Source organism: Notolepis coatsorum, assembly GCF_963971535.1.
Source record: "Notolepis coatsorum genome assembly, chromosome: 18".
Taxonomy (NCBI): Eukaryota; Metazoa; Chordata; class Actinopteri; order Aulopiformes; family Paralepididae; genus Notolepis; species Notolepis coatsorum.
In genome coordinates, this window is record NC_140182.1 from 40,530,765 (window position 1) to 40,553,840 (window position 23,076).

At 40.3% G+C, this 23,076-nt stretch overlaps 1 protein-coding gene across 1 annotated transcript in view; it reads left to right on the plus strand.

Annotated features, from left to right (window-relative positions):
• Positions 1–886: 886 nt before the first annotated feature.
• muc2.1 (mucin 2.1) overlaps positions 887–23,076 on the plus strand; it is a gene marked incomplete at both ends in the record, with an annotated part of 49,044 nt that continues 26,854 nt past the window's right edge. The window contains 24 exons of the mRNA XM_084335181.1: positions 887–896; positions 4,180–4,435; positions 4,566–4,680; positions 5,033–5,123; positions 5,275–5,408; positions 5,501–5,720; positions 5,855–5,980; positions 6,116–6,230; positions 6,338–6,488; positions 6,611–6,724; positions 6,827–6,893; positions 8,388–8,525; positions 8,950–9,114; positions 9,300–9,394; positions 9,491–9,617; positions 9,731–9,986; positions 13,622–13,674; positions 13,760–13,863; positions 14,245–14,396; positions 14,508–14,646; positions 16,412–16,522; positions 19,806–19,985; positions 21,174–21,413; positions 22,041–22,197. Of these exons, the coding sequence (XP_084191307.1) occupies positions 887–896; positions 4,180–4,435; positions 4,566–4,680; positions 5,033–5,123; positions 5,275–5,408; positions 5,501–5,720; positions 5,855–5,980; positions 6,116–6,230; positions 6,338–6,488; positions 6,611–6,724; positions 6,827–6,893; positions 8,388–8,525; positions 8,950–9,114; positions 9,300–9,394; positions 9,491–9,617; positions 9,731–9,986; positions 13,622–13,674; positions 13,760–13,863; positions 14,245–14,396; positions 14,508–14,646; positions 16,412–16,522; positions 19,806–19,985; positions 21,174–21,413; positions 22,041–22,197 (3,316 nt within the window). The remainder of the gene's footprint in view (positions 897–4,179; positions 4,436–4,565; positions 4,681–5,032; positions 5,124–5,274; positions 5,409–5,500; positions 5,721–5,854; positions 5,981–6,115; positions 6,231–6,337; positions 6,489–6,610; positions 6,725–6,826; positions 6,894–8,387; positions 8,526–8,949; positions 9,115–9,299; positions 9,395–9,490; positions 9,618–9,730; positions 9,987–13,621; positions 13,675–13,759; positions 13,864–14,244; positions 14,397–14,507; positions 14,647–16,411; positions 16,523–19,805; positions 19,986–21,173; positions 21,414–22,040; positions 22,198–23,076) is intronic.

Here is a 23,076-nt window from a genome sequence, read left to right on the forward strand (position 1 = left end):
TGTTCTTAGGGTAAAGGGAGCAGGTGCACTCCAGTGCTACTGCGGACGGAAGACACAGGTCCGTGTCGAGAGAGGGAGCAGGAACTCCTTGGTAAGCTCCAGGGGGGTCCAGACAGGGGCACGCTGGCACGGAGGTCCTGGGCACAAGAGAGGAGAGTTAGAACAGGGAATAATCACACTGGGATGTCTAGCAGGTCTTCGGACTGAGGCGTCGTACCTAGGTAATGATACTAACACCACAACGACTTCTGGTCAGCGTCGTCCGGTAGAAGTAGGGTCTTCATCAACAGGGGATGGGATACAGCTGTGAGGAGTGAGGTGCCTGGCAGCGTACGAATCAGGGGATGAGGTGCAGCTGAGTTGAGTGACAGGGGGTGAAGGGGTGCTGACCATATATGGGCGTGAGGCTTCCGTGGTGGATGGAAGGGAGGATGAAGAGGAGTGAGGAGGGCGTGTGGTGAATGTGAGGGGGGAATGAGGAGGAGTGAAGAACGCTCTTTCTGTGATTATGACAGTATGTTGCGTATGTCATTAATGTCATTATGAATTGAAAATGGGGGACCCTGATGTAAACAAGATGAAAGTCTTTCTCTGGTCTGCATCCCCTTAACAATTGTGTGTATTGAGCCGTACTGTATTGTACCTATTCTGCAATCTGTTAATAAAGTTTTCAATCAATCAATCAATTACTAGAGCATGTCTGTGATTCTAGTTTAATCAGAATCTGCCATGTCTGCAACTTTTACAGATTAAACCCAGGGAAGATAAGGCCAGGTAAATGTCTGAATGGACATCGCTGAGGCATTTCTGTCTGGTTTTTCATCAGGTTGGACCTCATTGCTATAGCCTTGCAAGCCTCAAAAATATCCCAGCCAGAACTTGGACCATGGGAGTCGGTAAGTCAACTAACGCCTATGCATCGACTACACTATTAGCAAGTATTTCACACCACTTCATGTAAAATATTAAATCAGAACTATCCCTTTAAGTCCCCCTTTTCATGCAATATTTGATCATCATTTTACGATTGTAACAGGGCGTTCAGAACGGTGCAGGATGTACGTCTTCATGATGTATTGTAATGTTAATGATCTACCTGTCTATCAGATGTAAAAACAGATGGTAGGTAGGCTACTATGTGGTGATCCAGTCCTTCAGCTGTTGCTTTGGCACCGCCATTCTTATATTCAAGCCTTAAGCAAATACTATGCTACAAGGATGTGCAGCCATTACGGAAGTGCTGGTGGAAAGTGACTTGACATGGAATGACAAAAATGTCTTCAGTTGTTACCAGCAGTAGCTACAGTAGTTTGTCCAATTCAAGACAATTTCAAGATTTGCGAAGGCCATCAATGGCAAGATTTTTTATTTGTTGCTTGTACCAAGTATGTTTGGAGGAACCTCAAACCAATGTGCATGAACTGGAAGAAACTATCAAGGAAGAAATATTCAGCAACTCATTGTATGAATAAAGAGCACTATTTTTAGAACATCCATCGGCCTCCAAAGAGTTGCTGAATTCTTCTCCCTTGAAAGTATGTTTGGACTGACATAATGACTATATTAGACTTGTAAAATTAATGTAATACGTTTTTATCAGAGAAATTGGTATTTTTAGCCAATGAAGACAACGGGACAGTGGCCCTCAAGGCTTCTCTCTCAAGGGAACTACGTTAACACATGCAACTGTCCTCATCACTAGTGCAATATCTATTACTTTCAAATTGAATAAAAGAAATAATAAAAGAAAAGAAACCATGGTCATCTCCTGAGAATAAATACACTATTACTATTATTATAATAAAGGTTATAGCTTAAAGGCGGTCAGGTGGCGTAGCGGAGATTGCGCTCGTCACCAATGCAAGAGGCTGCGGTCTCGACTCCCGGAGTCAGCATTGTCTTGGCTTGGGCTGATCGCTATACTAACTCGTTTGGCTGGGTTAGGGGGAGGGAAGCCGTGGGTGGGAAACTGGCGTTGTGGACAGCGACGCCTACAGGTCAGGTCTGGGCGCTTGCTCAGCGGAGGCAGGACTTGAGGAAGGCAGCGTGACCTCCCACGCGTTACACTTCACCAATGAGAGCCCTCGCTGCCAGGTGAGAAGAGAGCCACTGGCTGTCGCCGCACGTGTCGGAGGAAGCGTGCGGATACTTCAGGGTTCCCTTGTACCGACCAGTAGGAGAACATGCGCACAACAACCAGGTAGGGGAGGGGGGGGGGAATTGGCACAACGACTAAATTGGGACGGGGAGAAAACAGAGAAAAATCTGAGAAAGAGAGATACAAAAAAAAGTTATAGCTTAATACAGAAATGTTATAGATTGTTTTGAGTGGGAAATGCGGACGACTAACAAAAAAACTATAATAGGTTGTATTTAATAATAATAGATTTATACACTGTTTTAGTATGAACATGGTCTATACATATAGCACCCAAATATAATAATTTTAAAGGTCCCGTTTCTTATAAATGGCCTTTTCCAGTGTTTAGCATTGTTTCCTAGCAATGGGGGTTTATATCAATGGGGTCTGTTTCTCTAATTCTCATTTTGACTCATCAGTCTAGTCTCGAGTTCATGAGATCCTCCCTCACTCAACTAAGCCATTCTGATTTGAATGTTTTGCTGACGTGAGTAAGGCACTGGTTGTAGTCACCGTCCACAATCAACAATTCGCTCAACAACAGAGCGAGTGGAATTACTTCCTCAAACGGGTTGACGTGCGTGGGTGCCGACAGAGACAGCAGAGAACGAGCGAGCGAGAGAGAGGGAGAGAGAGATATAGAGAGAGATAGAGAGGGAGAGAGAGAGAGAGGGACACAAGCTTCTCTCTGGGAAACACACATGCATTTACACACACACCGCAGCGTGGGGATGGGGCTTCTCCGCATATCACTGTCAAAATATCTTTGACTCCCACGCGCGCGCCCGTATTCCGATCCGTGCAATAATATTCACAGGGGTATATATTGTCATTTGAAACAAGTTACCAATGCATTGTCCCGTGGGATTATGCCCCCGCGGCGAAATTAATTAGTATCCCCCTCAATCTTTCTATATCTCTCTCTGTCTGCCAGTCAGACTGGGTCAAGAGCTTATGGGCGGAGCCCAGCCCAAAACAGCTTGAAATCTTGAAGTGGAAAAATGCTGCTTTAGAGTAATTGATTAAAAATACAAAACAATGATTTCTTTTTTAAATAACTTTACAGATGTGTTCCATAGACTCACAGGAATTGTGTAAAGTTGCCCAAATAGTGAAAGGAATAGCAATGCATGTCCCCTTCATGTGGCGTCACTAAATTCTTACTTCCTTCATTAATAAAATGTTTTATTAAAATAAAATCTATAACATGTTGTTTCAGAGTTTGTAAAAAACTAAAATAGTCTGCCTAAAACGGTGGAGCAGAGTAAGAAAAACAACTGAATTATTGACCAACCACTTGAAGTGACTTTATTAAAAAAAACTATTTAGTAAGAGATGAGAAACATGTATGAGAAGGAATCTCTGAAAGGGGTTGGATTTCGTTCGTGTGCATATCTGCCATGTCTTAGCAGTAAATGAAAGTCATGGTTCCCAGGGGCGTGAACAAAGATTGAGCGGCCTAAATATAAGAGGCTGTCAGTTACCTGTCCATTACCTGCCGACGGAGAGCTCACTGGTATAGCTATGGAGAGGAGATATCTGTGGTTGTGCACTCTGGCTTTGTCAGTTACCACTATCCTCAAGATCCAAGCTAGACAGGGTAAGACTATTTGGCATCTCAGGGATTAATGTTATTGATTTGAATTCATAGTGTAGAGCATTGTAATCAATGTCCGATTTTACAGCGAACAATTTGCTACACTTGCAAATATTGTAAATTATGCATATGGAGTGGGTTATAAGAATCAGGTCTCACGAATATTTCTCTAACTTGGATATACTGTAACATTATTCAGAACATTGATTGATTGATTGATTGATTGATTGATTGATTGATTGAAAACTTTAATTAACAGATTGCAGAATGGGTACAGTACAGTACAGCTCAATATACACAATTGTTAAGGGGATACAGTCCACAGAAAGACTTTCATCAGGGTCCCCCATTTTCAATTCATAATGAATGATTGGCTATTGCCCTAACATTGCACTCCAATGGAGAAATGTAATTGATTTTCTTTCCTGTTCCATCTCCTCAGTTTCTAACCATGTCAACAGCATCTGTAGCACATGGGGCAGAGAACACTTCAAGACCTTTGATGGTGACGTGTACCAGTTCCCTGGCCTATGCGAATACAACCTGGCCTCAGACTGCCATGAGGCTTACCAAACCTTTTCAGTGCACATGAAGAGGAGTGAGGCTGGTGGCAATCCTACAGTCAGTTATGTAGATGTCACCATCAATGACCTTTTTTTCCAGCTCACTAAGGACATTGTCAGATTGAACAATGAACCGTAAGTATGGGCACTAGGCTAACATTTATTTTGCCCATTCGAGGCTACGAGTGCGAGCAACTAATTGTAGTTGTCTCCTCAGTACTTGGCAACTTACATATCATAATAAATAATATTTTGTCTCTTCCAGCATCAATATGCCATACAATAATGCAGGGATACAACTGGAGCAGAATGCAGTTTACACCAAACTCCAAACCAAAAGTGGCCTTGTTGTCATGTGGAATGGTGATGATGCAGTGATGGTAAAACACTTCTAAGATCATGTTGATCTCTCATCAAAATGTTTATTTAATATAAGTGAAAGAGAAATTTGAGGTATAGAAATCAAATTAAGTCAAACCTTTTGTGAGTGAAAAGAAATCTCAAAATACAATTTTCTCTTTTTCCTGCTAACAAATAGACCAATGCCCCTAAACACATTTTGAATCGAATTTATTGGGACTTTAAGAAAAATAGTGTCTCAATTCCTTGTGTTTTGGTGAAAATGTGATACTTATTTCTTGTAATTTCTTATGAAAATAACACAAGTAAAATGTTCCCAATGTCATGATTGAAAAACTAAATGTATATGCATTGCTGTGTTGTCTTCATTAGGTAGAGCTGGATCGTGAGTATGTCAATCGCACTTGTGGTCTTTGTGGGGATTTCAATGGCGTTCCTGTCTACAACGAGTTCATTCATAACGGTCAGTCAGTGAATTGTATTCATTTGTTTATTTATCATGTAGTCAAACACATACTGCACATTCACCAATACAATACTGTAATTTAATAATTTTGTTTTATTTTATGTGTATATATTTGGCAACTAATGGTATGAATACAATCATAATGCAGATCGCAAAATTAGCGCCATTGAGTTTGGGAATAGACATAAAGTCCACCGCCCTAATGTTGATTGTGAGGACCCATATGAAGAGGAGGATGAGCCACTAGACACTACGACTATGAAGGACACATGCAAGGAGTCTGTAAGTTTGTGCTCCACCCACTGTTTTAGAGCTGTAGTAGTATGACATGTTTCTATCCTGTAATTTCCCCCTCCTCTTCTCATCTCTGTTAGCGAACCACCTGTGAAGAGTTGCTTCTCTCCGCATCCTGGAGCTCCTGTGGCACGTTGTTGAACCGCGAGCCTTACATCCAGGCCTGTGTCCAGGACATGTGTGGCTGTGCCAACACTACTACAGATGACTTCTGTGTCTGCAGCACGTTGTCAGAGTTCTCCCGTCAGTGCTCCCATGCTGGCGGACAGCCTCCCAACTGGAGGACGCCTCATTTCTGTGGTAATGTTTCTGTGATTTCTGCTCATTTCTGGTTTTGTATTGTGGATTATTCCAACATTATTATTTAAATGTATTATCTTCACTGAATCCATTTCATTGAAATATTTACGTGAGATTTGTTTCCACATTCACAGCAAAGCAATGCCCTTTCAACATGGTTTATTTGGAGAGCGCTTCTCCCTGCATGGACACCTGTACTCTCTCAGATACCAGTTCACTATGTGAGGACCACAATATGGACGGCTGTTTTTGCCCTGCTGGTCAGTTGACATGCGCACATTCCCTCTTACTGTGTTTTAAAGAGCTGAGTTTCTCCCTACATTACCCTTAATGGTGAATACATTGTTCACAATTAAGAAATATATAATGCTTATGATACATTATTCTTATTTCAGGAACTGTATTTGATGATATTTCAAAGAGGGGCTGTATCCCTCAAAAGGAATGTCAGTGCAAACATGACAGAGTTTACAACACCGGGGAGGTTTACCAACAGGATTGGACAGAATGGTATGTCAAATGTTCCAAATAATACTCTGTACATCTACAAATGTGTGCTTGGCATAGAGCTGCTTTTGAATGGTTTGGTCAATAACAAATATTTTGGCTTGCTCCAGCTTTTGTTATAATGGTAGATGGTCTTGTCAGAGCCTTCCAAATCCTGCTACATGCGCACTTGAGGAGGGTTCACATGTAACTACATTTGATGGTAAAGCCTACACCTTCCATGGAAGCTGTTACTACACCTTGGCTAAGGTGGAAAGCAAGGTGAATTCATTATTTTGATAATGGTGTGTTACTAGAATAATTATATATATATATAAAACATTTTCAACTGGCTTTTGGGATCTAATGGTTTTACATGTGCTCCAACACCATGGATGTTTCAGGATGATGTGGGTCCAAAATTCACCATTCTTGTCCAGTTGGTTCCATGTGTGAACCAAGAGTTTGACACTTGTCTAAAGGCTGTTGTGATCCTGCTGAATAATGACAAGAATAACGTAAGTAGCAGCGTATTGTTTCAAAAGAGGTTATAAGTGAATGTCCACTTGCGATAGGTAACTTTTTTTTAATAAACTTTGCTGTTTCTGTTTTTTGTTTAGGTTTTGAAGTTTAATGCAGATGGGACAGTATGGCACAATTCACGCATCAGTTTGCCATACAGCACAGGTGGGATATGATGTCATGCTTTTGCGTTTTGCCATAGTAAACAACAGATTTGGTATAGAAGAAATATATTTGTTAATGTCAACAGCAATATTCATTACGTTCATTTGTCATTTCAAAGAAATATAAATGTTTGGATTTTTTCTTCCCGAACAACAGTGTCTGGGATATATCAGATTAACCCCGACAGCCACAGCGGTGGCATATCCTTTGTATGAATGCAATAACTTGAATAGCTTTCATTCTAATATTTTCTAATTTGCGGTGCACATTCATGACCTCAGGAGGATGAACCCTATTTATTTTGGTGATCTCATGACCTTTCCTTTAGTGCCACCATCAGGCTAAACTTTACATCTTTGCATTTGTGTATCTCAAATACCTTTCATGCAAGTATTTTCAAATTTGCTGTGCACATTCATGACCACTAGAAGAAGAAGCCTCTACTGCCACCATCAGGCCAAACGTTCATATCCCAATGGTGAATGCAATAACTCAAATAGCTTCTCAAATTTGCGGTGCACATTCAGGAACCCTATACGATTAACTTGATTGATTTAGGTGACCCCATGACCTTTCATCTAATGCCACTGTCAGTTATTGTGAATGCAATAACTCAAATAGCTTTCATTCTAATCTTCTCAAATGTGCACTGCACATTCATGACTTCTTTAGGATCTATTGATTTTGGTGACCCTGTGACCTTTCCTTTAACGCCACCACCAGGCCAACATTTTGAATTGGTCGAAATCTTTTTGTTCATATCTTGTCAAATTTGCTGTGCACATTCATGACCCTTAGATTAAGAATACTCTTCGTTTTGGTGACCCCATGACCTTTCCTGTAGCGCCATCATCAGAGCAAACATGCAAGCAAAAATAAATTATTCAAGTATTTCCTGATCCGATTGCTACCAAACTTGACAATAGCAAAGAGGCCTGTCAAGTGAAACCAAAAACAGGAACTACTCAACAGCTCAGATTAGGCCTAACAGTTTGGATCCGGTTGCCGACCGACCCTGCTGATTTATGTGCGACCTAAATATATTTTATGAGCTTATGAAAAAAAAAATATATATATATTATAAATCGGGATATTTAGTGAGTAGTATTTAGGGGTGGCATTTTTAATACTACTAGTTTGTACATTGGACTTTTGTAGTACAGTGTCTTTGTATGTGAACCTTTAGTACATGTACATTCCATATAAAAGCAACAATATATGGATATTAAACATGCTGGCAGAGTACATGCATCCATGTTGTTGTGAAAAATAAAATAAAGAAATTCCCTATCCATAGTCGCAGTGGGAATTTTTTTTTATAAAATAAATGCCCTACCTACCCATGGCCTTAACTGACAACCAACAGGAATCAAACAATTTTTTTTGTTAGGCCTTAGGGACATGGTCATAAAAGGTGGATATACACACTGCCGATGTATGGTTCGTCTTTGCAGTGTTGTTGAAATGTCTACTGTTTTGTATTTCTATCTCTAGGCGACATCACCATATTCGAACCTTCATCCTTTCACATTTTGCTCCAGACTAGTTTTGGTTTGCAAATCCAGATCCAGCATGTACCTCTCATGCAAGTCTATGTGACCCTGGAACAGACGTACGAGAAAAAGACACGCGGTGAGCATTGTGTTTGCCTTGTCCTGAGATATTCGTATGTGTACTGTTTCGGTATGATAAAGTGTGGTATATGTAGACTCACGACGATACACAGTGAGAACTTGGCTGGAGTCTTACTTTTCGGATGATCATGAACTGTGTTTGTCAGGAGATGCAATAAGTCCAGTACATGTACATGAGGCCATTGTCCTACAGCAGCAAGCCACACAGAGGGCAGTGGTCCTTTGGCTTTGTGGGAGCAACAAGCTCCTTTAGCTGCAGGTCTGTGTGGCCTCAGCTGAGAGCAGAATACCCTCCCAGCAGGCATCAGGGGAGCTAAAGGGCGGGAATATAGCACCTCCAACACAATGGCTCTCAGTAACCTTACGACTTAGGTACTTTGCATAACAGTCTTTGAGATTATTTTGAATTATATTTGGTTTAGGTTTATGTGGAAACTACAATAGGGTCCTGTCTGATGACATGAAGACCCCACAGGGGATAGTGGAGGGCACCCCATCTTCCTTCGCTAACTCCTGGAAGTCTAGAGCCACCTGCCAAGACCGAGAAGAGAGACTGGAGGATCCCTGCTCCCTCAGTGTGGAAAGTGGTATGCTGTACTTTCACCTGCTCATTATGATTCCCAGTCACACAGCGAATGCTTCATCTCTTATTTTGTCAAACATGCTTCTTTTGTTTGTGATTCTCTACTTGCATCTGTGGCTATCTAAATTGTGTATTGGTCTTTTAGACATTTTAATATAGCATTCAGAAATCCTGCTCATCCTCCCACAGAAAGGTATGCTGAACACTGGTGCTCCTTGCTAACAAGTCCAAAAAGCAACTTCTCCCAGTGTCACGCAATGGTTCATCCTGATCCGTACTTCAAGGTATTGTACAAATATTTGTCTACTGTACCCACTGGATTCAATTCAAATGTTGCGTAATGTTCTGAAATAAACTGGCTACCGATGTCTCGAATGCAGCGATGCACCTATGCGAGCTGTAACTGTGAGAAGACCGAGGCCTGCCTGTGTGCTGTGTTCTCCTCTTATGCGCGAGCTTGTGCGTCGAAGGGGGTGTTCTTGACGGGCTGGAGAGAGAATGTGTGTGGTAAGGAATTTTCACTTACTTACGATAACTTGAGAACCTTTTATTTCCTAAATGTTCATCTCCTGTGTCATAATAGTAACCCCCCACCCTCATACCCATTCTGGTATTGACAGATAAATACACAGAGAGTTGCCCAGCATCTCAGGCTTTCTCTTACAAGCTTCAGAGATGCCAGCTGACGTGCAGGTCCCTGGCCTCAGAGCGGCAAACCTGCACCTCCAACTTCTTACCAGTAGACGGCTGTTCCTGCCCAGATGGACTCTACCTAGATGACAATGGCATATGTGTCCCGATGGCAAAATGTCCCTGCTATCATAACGGAGTGCACATCAAGCCAGGGAAGTCCATTAGCATCCGAGAGGAACACTGGTTAGTTCTTTCTATCATGTAACTTGCACACAACCTGTCATAAGAAAATTCACTATGTACTCTCTATGCAGCCCTAGCCTTACCGTAATGATGTAATGAAATATGTTTCATGATACTGTATGTGATATAATATTGTTATATAATATTATAAGATATTGGGGCTAATGCACGAACATTCCCTTACATTTCTCTTTAAATATCTCTTGACAAATATCCAATTAACATATAGTGAGAAAAATGCACACAAGCAATTGTTCTTAGTCATGAATGCCAGCCCTTGATTGTGTGTGGCTGTGCTTTTGCTATTAGCATAATTAACACCCCCAAAATACCCAGAGGTGGGCCACCAGGGCCAGCAAACCCTTCTCTGCTGTCAGAATCAGAATTGATTTTTAAAATTTGTATTTAATATAGCCTATATTTTCATTAATGTTATATGTATTTTACTAAATTCGTTCACATCAGTCAATTAACATAATTCCATTCTCTCTCCCTCATTTGCACTGCTTTCAGTAGCAGCTCATATGAGCTTTTATCCAATCAGATTTTCTATGACTGTAGGCTAGGGTGAATCCCCTCTGCTGCTAAATTTGATTGTCACATTCTTTAGCCAATCAATGTTTGACATGTTGGGTGTATTCTTTAACATATTAGAGCCTTCTAGCTTGCCTAGCTTCCTACATCAGCAGTATTTAGCTTGAGTGGCGCAAAATTCATCTTGCACTATCAGAGGGCCAGCTACTGAAGCAAAACTAGCAACCTAAAGTAGCAGATTTAAACTTTTTATTTGGATTTGTATATAGTCCTGTTTTTGTTCACAATGGCTGAAGGAGGAGCAAAAATGGATTTGGTAGCGGATTTACTGGCAAAGCCTTTTAGGAGAATGCACTTTCAAGAAAAGCTGGAGCGTGTGAGGACAGCTAGCAAGTAGCAACCCTGTCCCAAGCAGGGGAAGGATGAAAGGTACACCTGGCTTACAGCATTGAAGGAACAATGAAAATGTTATTGCTGGGAATGCCTATTATTTGCAACCGTCAGATTTGATGACGACAGAGCTTAACCCTTTCACTACCACACTACAGAAGGTTAACTAGTGTGATAGTAAAGGGTTAACCTTCTGTAGTGTGGTAGTGAAAGGGTTAAGTTAACCCTTTGTCATGCGGCAAAGAAAGGGTTAACCTTCTGTGTTGTCACAGTGAAAGGGTTAACCATTCGGTAGTGTGGCAGTGAAAGGGTTAAGGCATGTGGGTGTGTTTCTCACTAAATGCAGCTGAAGCCATGGTCACTTCAATATAGTATTTGTACCTGTATTTGATCACTTTGTATGATAGAATTTACTTTTTTCATTTTGTTTATATTTGAAGACAATACAAAAAAATTGTTGAAGCTTTTTTGAGTTCGGTAAATAAATGCTTATATTTTTTCAAGTGATATAAATATAACAACGTTTTTGAATGTGAGTTGGAATGAGTGAGTTGGATTGAAGAATTTTCTTAGCAAACAGCATGAATAATGTTGTCAATATGCTGGTGATATGTTTTAATCTGTGTCTGGTGTGCTGTCACCAAATATGTTTTAATCTGTGGTGTGCCATCACCGAATATGTTATCATCTGTGTGTTGTCAAGTGCGCTGTTACCGAATGTGTTTACAGTTTCTCTGTTAGGGTGCTCCGACACCATATCTTGTGCTATAGCATGGTATGAATGATGTTCAGATTCAGTGGCCTGGCTGTGCTTTTGAATCTTCATGGCGGCATGCTAGGCTGGAATCTGTGGGGAAGCCTGTTGAATCCTGATTGTGTTGTTGTGTTTTACGGAATTTTCGCTTGCTTGGTGGTTGTATGAGTAAATACTGGTTGTTGGCTTGGGCTTTGAAATGTCTGTGTGATGCAGCATCCTGTCATACTGCGTAATAGTGGTGCATCCTTAATTGTTTAAGTCATCATGTCTCTGTAATTAATGTATTGTAACTCTCAAGTGTGAAATCACTTTATTCCACTCGATTACTGAATATGGGGTGGCCGAAATTTCGAAAAGCGCTAGTGTCATGGTGAGGTTATTCAAAGTCACTTAATTAAAAGCACTGAAAGCCTAGGTGTAAAACACACAGCCCACCACTGCCATATAAGGTCAGTTGTCGTGTTGTGTACAAAACACACAGAAGAGGTATTCCACTTGATAGCCCACATTATCTCATCTCCGAACATGCCATTTAACTAGATCCCACATTGTTGAATTACAGTTGCGTCGTCGTTATGTGATTTCTCCCCCACTCACGCTAGTGCCTTTAAGCCAAATATGAACACCCCCCCAGGTCATGCCCTAGGTGAGTGAGAGGCTTTAACTAGTTAGCTGGCATATAGCTAACACGTTACATGAGCTGACCATTAAGTCATTGGAGTTAAGTACACCATTAGGAATTTCGACACAGGACTCAGAATAAATACAAATTCCCCTGAGCTTAATAATCAAGCCAGCTGATTGTTGTAATGTTACCTTAGGTTGATTTGTCGTATACAATCACACAGCCTGGTCACTAACATAGGCCATCCTTTAAACACGAGCCACAGTTAAGGTTAGCAAACAACAATACATGTTACTGTTACAACACAGCCATGTCTGCCTCAGCTAATGGTCAGTTCTTGGACTTCGTCATACCAGCTAGATGTCTTCAAAGCACAAACGTAGAGTTAAAGAAAGTGAAGTGAGGGAAGAACTTAACAAGCGGAATACAAGTGCTGCTGTCTGAGCTGACCAAAACAAACAGTATAATTTCCCAGAGCACAAGGAGTGACATCAAAGGATGGCAAAATAATTCACTGTTGCTATATTTTAAATGAAATGCAGATTTTCTTTTTTGACATGACACTGCACTTCAAGTGAGTGGCAATCAATCATAACAGAAATGGGGGGGGAAATAACTGGCAATAGGCTATAATAGAAGTGACAGAAGCATTTAATGCTAAAGTATTCTGTATTTCTGTATGACAACTAATAAAGAAACTTGAAACTTGAAACTGCATGATCTCTGGATAGTGATAAGAGCCGACCTCCCGCTCAGTGCCCACTGCCCATCTCGGATGGGAATCTATTCTCTCTTTTATTTTTATTTTTTTTATATATAATATAATTTGTAGTTTATTGGATTCAGCACAGCCTGGACATATCATGTATCTCCAGTGAAACACAGATACACAAAAAAATTCAAAAAAAACAAGATAAGACAAACAGACAGCAATACAGAAAGAAAGTCTTACTATTCTAAAAATCTATCATCTTTTTGTACATTATTCCTAAAGGTATAGGCTAATAAAATAGCCTATCAAATAAGCTTATTCCCAACACATGTAAGGGTTCTCCCTTATGAATCTAAGCCACAATCACCATTACGTTTACAATCACGTTATCAATCACTAGACCTATAGCCTATATTATGCCTTTTTCATTACATAACTACTCTAAATGCAGAATTTATGCAGTTTTCCCCCCACATATACAATAAAGTATGCAGACCTTATTGAACAACATCTGAATATCAAATATATGAAATGCATGTACATAAAGTGGTATAAGGTCATTATAAATCGTTTGGCATACCTTTTTATGTACTGTATTTGGTGTTGTCTCTCTCTAGCGTGTGCACCAATGGCAAGGTTCATTGCCGTTCTTGGAAAGCCCGCTCAGCAAGTAAGTGCATTTCATATGACCACATTGGCATCTTGGAAGAAGCGATGATTCTTTCAGTGTAACATAATGTCTGCTTCTGTTACAGCCTGTCCTGCACCAAAAGTGTTCGTCAACTGCTCCACCTCAGGCACACGAGAGCTGGCAGTTCAATGTGCTCGAACCTGTAGAAATCTGGACAGTGATGACTGTGTGAGTTGAATTCTCCAATGATTTGATATGAAAAGAAACAACCAGGATTACTGTTTTTATCTGATGACGTTGTGGTGATGTAGTCGAGGGTATACCCAGGTACACAGAATATACCCACCTTTCTGTGGGCATTTTAAGTATACCTGTTGTCTAATTACCATTGAAAATAGAAGGTGGGTAAATGTATACTAAACTCCCCTCTGCAGTATGTACCTTACCTCCTCTACTGCCACTACTATACTATGACTATAATAATAGTGGTATTATTATTTTATGTAGAAACACACTATCTCTTGTTTCTAGAAAGTGTTCATACTAAAAACATGATCGGTATTCTCTGTAATTTTTCACCAATCACAATGGGATCTTCATATCTTCCAGTACTTCTTGGAGTGTGAATCCGGTTGTCAGTGTCCCAGTGGCCTGATAGACGATGGAAAAGGTTATTGTGTCAAAGAACATGAATGTCCATGCAACCATGATGGGTTCCTCTACGCCCCAGGGAGTCAAATCCCAAATCAGTGCAATACCTGGTATGATCATATTTACAGTACAATATATAGGCCTACATGAAATCCTATCTGCCTAGATGTTTCATTCCACCAAATTAACGTTATTTCTTTTCATTTTTATTCTATATCAAGTACCTGCAAGAGCGGGAAATGGGAATGCACCAAGAAAAAATGCCCAGGAAAGTGCATCATCTATGGCAGCGGGCATTATAATACTTTTGATCAGCATCCATATGGGTTTCAGGGAGTTTGTGGCTATGTTGCTGTCCAGGTAAACAACACATCACACATTCATAAATCAACATTATACTCACTCTTTGTTCACTTTTTGACAAAAAATTATAAATTAAATATACAAATATTTAGTGAACGTTAATTTAGTGTTGATTCTGAATGTGACAAGGGCTGATGACCAAACCAATGAAAAGTGTGGTTCTAGGTAAAGGTTTGTATTGTATATATTTTTGTTGAAATATAATGTTAGGTACTGTACATTAACCTTAATCATTGTAACAGGAGAGCTGATTATGAATGAAAAGAAAAGCTAACTAAGATACTAAACAAATGTTTTCTATTTAAGCCCAGTTTCATCTAAATTTGCTTCAGCGACAATTGGATACAAATACTTTACAATAAGGATAAATTGATGTAATGTAATAATTTACTAATGGTGTGCATGTGCATGTTAATTACTAATGTGTGCATGCATTATTTATGAATTGATATATCATTAAATAGTTTATAAAAATGTTAGTTAATAACGCTCTTCCCTCCCTCAATACTTACTATTAGAAGAAGATTACTTCATAGAATCGCATAGAATAGATAGAAGTACTTTATTGATCCCGAGGGAAATTCAGCACCACAGATTTCTCACAATGAACATTCAGGTAGTAAAAAAAATCTGGAGTTGAGGGGCTGAGATGTGGGGGAGGGTGGATAGGGCAAGTGCCTGCCAGTCTGTAACCTCAAAAACAGCCCTGTAGTGTCTTTTGGGGTTATTGTCAATGTACAGGCAATTTTAAATTTGTCTTGTCGCATAGCCCTCCTTGTTACACATACACACAGTCCTCATATCCCTCCTAGTTACACATAGACACAGTCCTCATATCCCTCCTAGTTACACATACACACAGACAGTCCTCATATCCCTCCTAGTTACACATAGACACAGTCCTCATATCCCTCCTAGTTACACATAGACACAGTCCTCATATCCCTTCTTGTTACACATACACACAGTCCTCATATACCTCCTAGTTACACATAGACACAGTCCTCATATCCCTCCTTGTTACACATACACACAATCGCCCACACATATGCATTTCATCAGAGAGGTCAGAGCGCAGGGTCGCCCACAGTGCAGCGCCCCCTGGAGCAGTTTGTGGGTTCAGTGCCTTGCTCAAGGGAACCTAGGCAGGATGGTGGGCACTGTAGATGTAATACCAACCACTCTTCAGTCACCAGCTCACAGCTGGAATACACCCTCCTGTCAGTGGTGGGGATTGAACCAGCGACCTTTCGAAGGGCCCTTGAGCAAGGCACTTAACCCCCAACTGCTTCAGTGGAGCTGCTTAGAGGCTGTGGCTGTATAGCTCCCAGGTGTGAATGTGTGAAACTGTATGAGTGTAAAGTGGGGCATTGTTGAAAAATAATATCTGTTCTCTCAGCAAACCTAAATAAAGGAACGGTGTGCATCTGGAGAAAAGTGTAATTCATACAGCACCTTAGTTAACATGCACGCTATTAGTAGTAGTATTAGTTATTACTAGAGACATTAATTACTGTTAATTAATGTTTATTATGTATTAACTAATGTTACTTAATGTACCCTTATTGTAAAATGTTACCAAAATGTATTAATAAATAGCTGCAGGTGTTATACACCATTTTAATTGACCTGGGCAGGCTTTGAAGGAAGCTTTAATGGCCTCTATAAGCTCATTCATGTCATGTCAAGTGTCATATAAGCAAATTCATGCAAAATGCTAATTAAAAAAAAAAAATTATTACTCTTTTCTTTTGTGTTTAAGAACACATGTGGCAATAGGACAGGACAGGACTACTTCAGAGTTATCACAAAAAATCAACCATGTGGAACTACAGGCACTACTTGCTCCAAAGAAGTTAGAATTCAACTGGGGGTAAGAACACTCAACATTTGTATGAATTCCATTAAATCTTTAAAACTGTACAACTGTAGGGGCGGCTACGTGGCGTAGTGGGCAAGGCGCTCGCCACGAATGCGGAGACGCTGGGCTCGCCTGTTCGAGCCCAGCGCTCCACATTGCTTTCAGTTAAGCTGGTCGTTCATACTAATACACATTGGCCGTATTAGGGGGTGGGAAACTGATGGGTGGGGATCGGGCGTTGTGGACAGCGACTCCTACAGGTCGGTTGGTGCGCCTGCGCAGTAGAATCAGGAAGTGTCGGGGGCAGCGTGAGCCTCCCACGCGTTACTCCTCGCCACTGAGAGATCGAGCTGCGCAGGTGAAAAGATGCGACTGCTGTTACCTCAAGTACCGGAGGGGACTTGTGCTATAGTCCACATTGCAGCCGGCTTGTGGGAGGCAAGAAACAGCGTTCGTGACAGGGGAGGGTTGAATTGGATGATATGAAATTGGGATGGGAGAAAATATAGAAAATGGGAGAAAAAGTGGATAAAAAAAACTGTACAACTGTACAAGCAAAACTGTACATTGGAATATCGATGAAACCATACTTGGTTCCAAGAAGAGGGTCTTGTGTATTCTTGGGTTAGGTCATTTACTGTACATTGGAGGGGGTTGGGTTAGGACATTTACAGGGGCCAGTTTCGAATTGCAGTCTCCCGTAGGTGTTCTTTGATAGTGGTTTTGAAAGTGGGTAGTGATTCACATTCCTTTACAGCTTTGGGTAGGGCGTTCCACATTGATGTGGCATAATTGCGAAACGTGTTTAGTCCCTTGTTTGAGCCGAATCTGGGTCGAGCTCCCTCTGGTGTTCTGGTTGTGGTATTCACTGACCTTTGGGAAGTATTTTGACATGTACATGGGTATCTTAGTCGTGTAGTGTATCTTGTAGACCAGGCCCATTGCAAGTTGCTGTACTCTATCTTCTACTCTAAGCCATCCTAGGTAGTCAAAGTGGGCAGGGGTGAGGTGGGTTCTAGGAGTAAGGTCTTGTCTTGCACAGTCTCTGGAGCGCAACAGTACTTTTGTATAAAAGTATTCTGTACTTCTGTATGACAACTATTAAAGAAACTTGAAACTTGAAACTTGAAGGTCAAGTAGTAGTCTGACCAGTTTGTTTTGTGATGTTTGTAATCTTGTTTTTAGGGCCTTTGAGGTACTTTGGTACCATGAGGTGCAAGCATAGTCGTAGTACCCTTGAATGAGTGCTCCTGCCAGAGTCTTCAGGGTATTCTTGTTTACCAGAGAGGAGATCCGGTACAAGAATCTGGTTCATTGGTTGACTTTTTTTTATTACATTGGATGCCATTTTGTCACAGGAAAGATTTGCCTCTAGGATGGAACCTAGGTATGTAATTTCGTCTTTCCTTGTGACAATATTGTCACCCACTGTAACTGAGAAGCCGTTGGTCTTGCTGAGTTTGTTATTTGATCCAAAGAGAATGGACTCTGTTTTACCCAGGTGTAATGATAGTTTGTTATCAGCGAGCCAGGTGCAGATTCTGCCGAGTTCTGAGCTGAGGGTTTTTTCAACCTGTAACTTGTTCTTGTCAGAGACCAGCAGGGCTGAGTCGTCCGCGAACAAGAACAAGTTGCAGTCACAAGCTGACGACATGTCATTTGCATAAATTAGGAACAGTAGCGGTCCTAGTATGCTTCCTTGTGGAACACCACAGCTCACTGTGAGGGGGGGGATAGGGTACCGTTTCGTTTACCTCCACCATCTGTTCTCTCCCCTCAAGGTAGGATTGCATCCAGCTCACTGATAGACTATCAAAACCAATTGCTTTTAGCTTGTCAATCAGAATGGAGTGATTGACAGTGTCGAAGGCCTTTTGTAGGTCCAGCATGACCATGCTGCAGTATTTGCCCGTGTCCACCTCTTGTTTGATGTGGTCGTTCAAATAGAGAAGGCATGTGTCAGTGGAGTGGGATGTTCTGAAGCCAGATTGGAATTCGTAGATTAGATTTCTTTCCGCTAGGTACTTTTCGACCTGTTCGTATGACTTCGTATGAATCCATGACTTTCGAGATGGAGGTAAGAATAGAAACAGGGCGGTAGTTGCCTGGGTCTAATTTGCTGCCCTTTTTGTGCAGAGGGGTCACTCTCGCAATTTTGAAGTCCTTGGGGACGTGTCCCTGTTTTATGGAGAGGTTTATTATGTGTGTGATGACTGGGGTGATGGCGGCTGCTGAGTCTCTGAGGAATTTGGAGGGGATGTTGTCATGTCCAGTGGCCTTATTAGGTTGGAGGGCGCTCAGTTTTTTGAGTACCTCATCTGTTGTTACCATTTCCAGTTTGAAGTCGTCTTTGCGGACCCCTAGGTTTTTGTAGTATGCTACTATGTGTTCTACCCCATAATGCCCTGAGTGGGAGGGTAGTTTGTTTACCAGTGTTGTGGCTATGTTTGTGAAGAAAATGTTTAAGTAATTGGCTACATCCAGCTTGTCTGTGATGAGCGTGTTGTCCGTCTTTATGTTTATGTTTGAGAATTTGGTTTTAAGTTTTTTACTGCAGCCTAGTTGGTTATTGAGTAATTTCCAAAGTTCACGTGGTTTGTTTTTGTTTTCCTCAGTTTTGTCATTGATGAAATTCTTTTTTGCAGTTTTGATCATGGAGTTTACGTCATTTCTTAGTCTGTTTCTTTCCAGTTTGAGTTCAGTCACGTGGGCTTGGAGTTCACTGCTCGTGCTTTTGGTAAGCTTTGACTGACTTTTACGAAACTCAGAGCATTTTTTGTCTCTGGTTTTCATAGCGGCCAATATTTTGGAGTGCATCCACGGCTCAGCGCGATTTTTTACCCTGGTGGTTCTTAGGGGGGCCATGTCGTTTAGTATTGTTGAAAATTTGGTTTTGAAACCAAGCCATGTTTCTTCAACTCAGCCAATCAGAACGCTTCCCCATCTGCCTAACTCACTTGTGTGACTTGTGCATTTTAACGTTACATACACATGACAGACAGCGATCGCATGACTTAGGCAAGTAAAACAACTGCCTAGTGTATATGACATGTATGTAAGAGGAAAAAATGCCTAAGTCATGACATATTTGTTTAAAAGTCAACTTATTTTGTTACGCAATAGTTGTTGTGTTTTCTTATTTTTGCAAACTTGTTGATACACCCTGTGGAACTTATTTCGTTTTTTCTTCTTTTCCAAAAATCTTGAAAAATTACTTAGGCAATTATCATATGAGGCTAACGGTATGCTTTCAAAAATGCAATGTGAAAGTGACAGACACTCCCTGTGATTGCAGAGAACCGAGATTAAACTGTCAAAAGGAACACATGAGGAGCTTGACCTAGGAGATGGCCCTCAGATTCAGTACATAATAAGGAATGTTGGCATGTACATCGCCATAGAGTCCAGCATCGGTCTCGTGGTGTTGTGGGATCGCAAAACAACTCTCCGCATCATCCTTGAACCAAACCACACAGTGAGTTGCATTTTAAATGAATATTCATAATATATAATGTATGATATATAATGTATAGGGTATACTATATTGTACCACATCCACAAAATGCTTAATAATTTGTTATCAGGTTATTGGGAAGCTAAAAGGTGTACATCTGGGAATAGCTAACTTTGTAGCTAATTACCACACATTTCCCTGATTCAGAAATGTGTATTAAAATCTGTGGGGGAAGAAAGTTAGCTATACTAGCGACATTATTCTTGCATTAGTGAGCATGTTTTGAACAATCAAACATGAAAATCCCACAGACTGTCTCAAATAAATCCTTTGCATGTAGGGAAGTCTCTATTTTCATACTTTGGTCAGTGTGGACAACAATTACCAACTTCTTTTAACATGTGATAACCTTCTTTACATTTTTTTTAATGTATTTCAAATCCAGACAAAAGCAATTACTTTCTACATTTTCTTACACTTTTTTATTAAACAGCCATGAATTATTATTTTAATTCAATGGCGTTACATTTTAATTAGAGTTCCAAAACCAAATGCTCATTTCATTATAGGTACAGTATCCTCCTCTGATCAACATTTTCTGATCCAATTTTTACGAAAATATATTAAATGGCCATAAATTACAATTGAAATTCAGTAGTGTTAAATTGAAATTAGTTGGGGTTCCAAAACCAATTCTGATTTACTTAGAAGCATCCTCCCATTACTATCAATATTTTGCTCCAAAGTATATTTTTTTACCATAAATTATCATTGAAATGCAATAGCATTACATTTAAATGAGTGAGAGTTACAAAACAAATGCTGATTTAATCATAGGTATTTGCTCAGTGGCAATTACTTTCTCACTTTTTTTGCAATTTATTTTAAGAAAAAACATAAATTACCATTGAAATTCATTCTGAGTTCCAAAACCAATGTTAATTTAATTATAGGTATTCCCCCACCGACCAGTTACTCTCAAAATGATTTGCTTTAAAAAGATTGAATTAAATTAAATTAAACAGCTATAAATTACTATTGGAATTCAATAGCTGATTTAATCATAGGTATCTTCCCTTTGATCAGTTTCTAAGAAATTATATAAAATATGAATATAATATTGTTACATTTAAATGAGTTAGAGTTCCAAAACCCAATAACTATAGCTGGTCTGTAACAAATAAATAACGCATTTGTGTTGCCGAATAGGGAGAGGTGTGTGGCCTGTGTGGAGATTTTGATGGAGATGCGCTGAATGACTTCACCACACGAGGTCAGCTGGTGGTGAGCAGCCCTCTGGAGTTTGCAGACAGCTGGAAAGTATCCAGCTATTGTCCAGACACAGAAGCAACAGTTGACCCTTGTATAGCAACACGCGTTCGACATAACTGGGCTAAGATGCAATGTAGCATCATAAAAGGAAAAACTTTCCAAGACTGCCGTAAAAAGGTAAAATGTTTATATTTATATGAGCTTATCATCAATCTTTATTGGAATATATACATTATGGTGATGATTTATGTTAACTGGACAGTCATAACACATTTATTACTAATCTATTCATGCTTGTATTCACATATTTCATTCACTAGATGTTAACCTAATGTGAACATGTATAAGAATGTATTTTATGACCATAGATTTCACTGTATCCACTGTTATCTCCCCATTATGTATATAATTCTGGACTAAATCATATTTAACTAGAATGGGTACTCGTTGGAGCACACATGTCTGTGGCATGCTATAGTTTGTAATAAATGAATGAAGGACTTATGGCATGTACACATACGTTTTATGTTGTCTATTGTGGCCTTTTCAGGATGTGTGTGAGTCACAAGTGCTTTCATGCAGTTTGTGGTTTTCATTGAGATTGGTGGGCCTTTAGCAGTTGTTTCCAGTTGATAGCGTTTACGTTATCAGATGGGGGGTTCTGTGTTTTAGTTATTTATAAGCATAATACATTAATAGATGAGTAATAAATGCATCATGAATGTCCAATTTATGTAAATCATTACCAAACATAATGTATTAACCTTTGAAAGTAATTCTGTTTTGGATTTTCAATGACTGCAGGTAGAACCAGGTCCATTTTATGACAACTGTGTGACAGACACATGTGCCTGCAACACTGGGGGAGACTGTGAGTGTCTTTGCACAGCGGTCGCAGCATATGCTCAAGCTTGCAATGAAGCTGGCGTTTGTGTCGCTTGGAGAACACCAGAGATTTGTCGTGAGTACACAAATATTTTACCTTTACCTTTACGTAACCGTCTGTAGTGTGGTAGTGAAAGGTTAACCTTCTGTAGTGTGGTAGTGAAAGGGTTAACCTTCTGTGGTGTGGTTGTGAAAGGGTTAACCTTCTGTGGTGTGGTTGTGAAAGGGTTAACCCTTTGTCGTGTGGTAGTGAAAGGGTTAACCTTCTGTAGTGTGGTAGTGAAAGGGTTAAAGCCAAATTAATTAGTAGTCATGGGCACTAATTGAGATCAGCTGTAGAAGATGTATTTTAGACGTGAAGCACCTCTATGACCGGCAATGTCACTTACTCACTCACTCACACATTGAATAAATCAATCATTCACTCACGCTCATTAGCTTGTCAACAGTACCGTAGACCGTAGTCGTACTTCAGGGCTTTCCCCAGGATCTTCAAACAATTTCCTGCAACTTAAAAATAATAATTTCAATAAAATGGCAAACACAAGGGCATGTTCCAAATAAGTTATTTAAGTATAGTGTATAGGTCCTGTTCGCTCTTTACAAATATACCATGTTCGAGCCAATCAGCAATACCAACTGAGTCATGCGACTAAGTTGCCCACTACCTGTGCAAGCTGCTGCGCTAAAAGAAGTACAACAGGGCTCTATGGAGAAACCAGGACACTCCCCTGACTAAAAGTTGTTTCAAAACGAAAATGGCTGGATGTCATTTTTGCCAAATCAGCATGGCTGTGGGTGTGAGTCTTTCACCTTTTACATATCTAGCTTTGGCATGGATTGATTGTTTAGATCGCTAGCATGGCTAACAAATGCAAATATATTGTCTGCCCTGTTGTTCTGACCAAGATTACGTTCCTTTCTGCCCCTGTGATGCACGTGCACACTGAGTCTG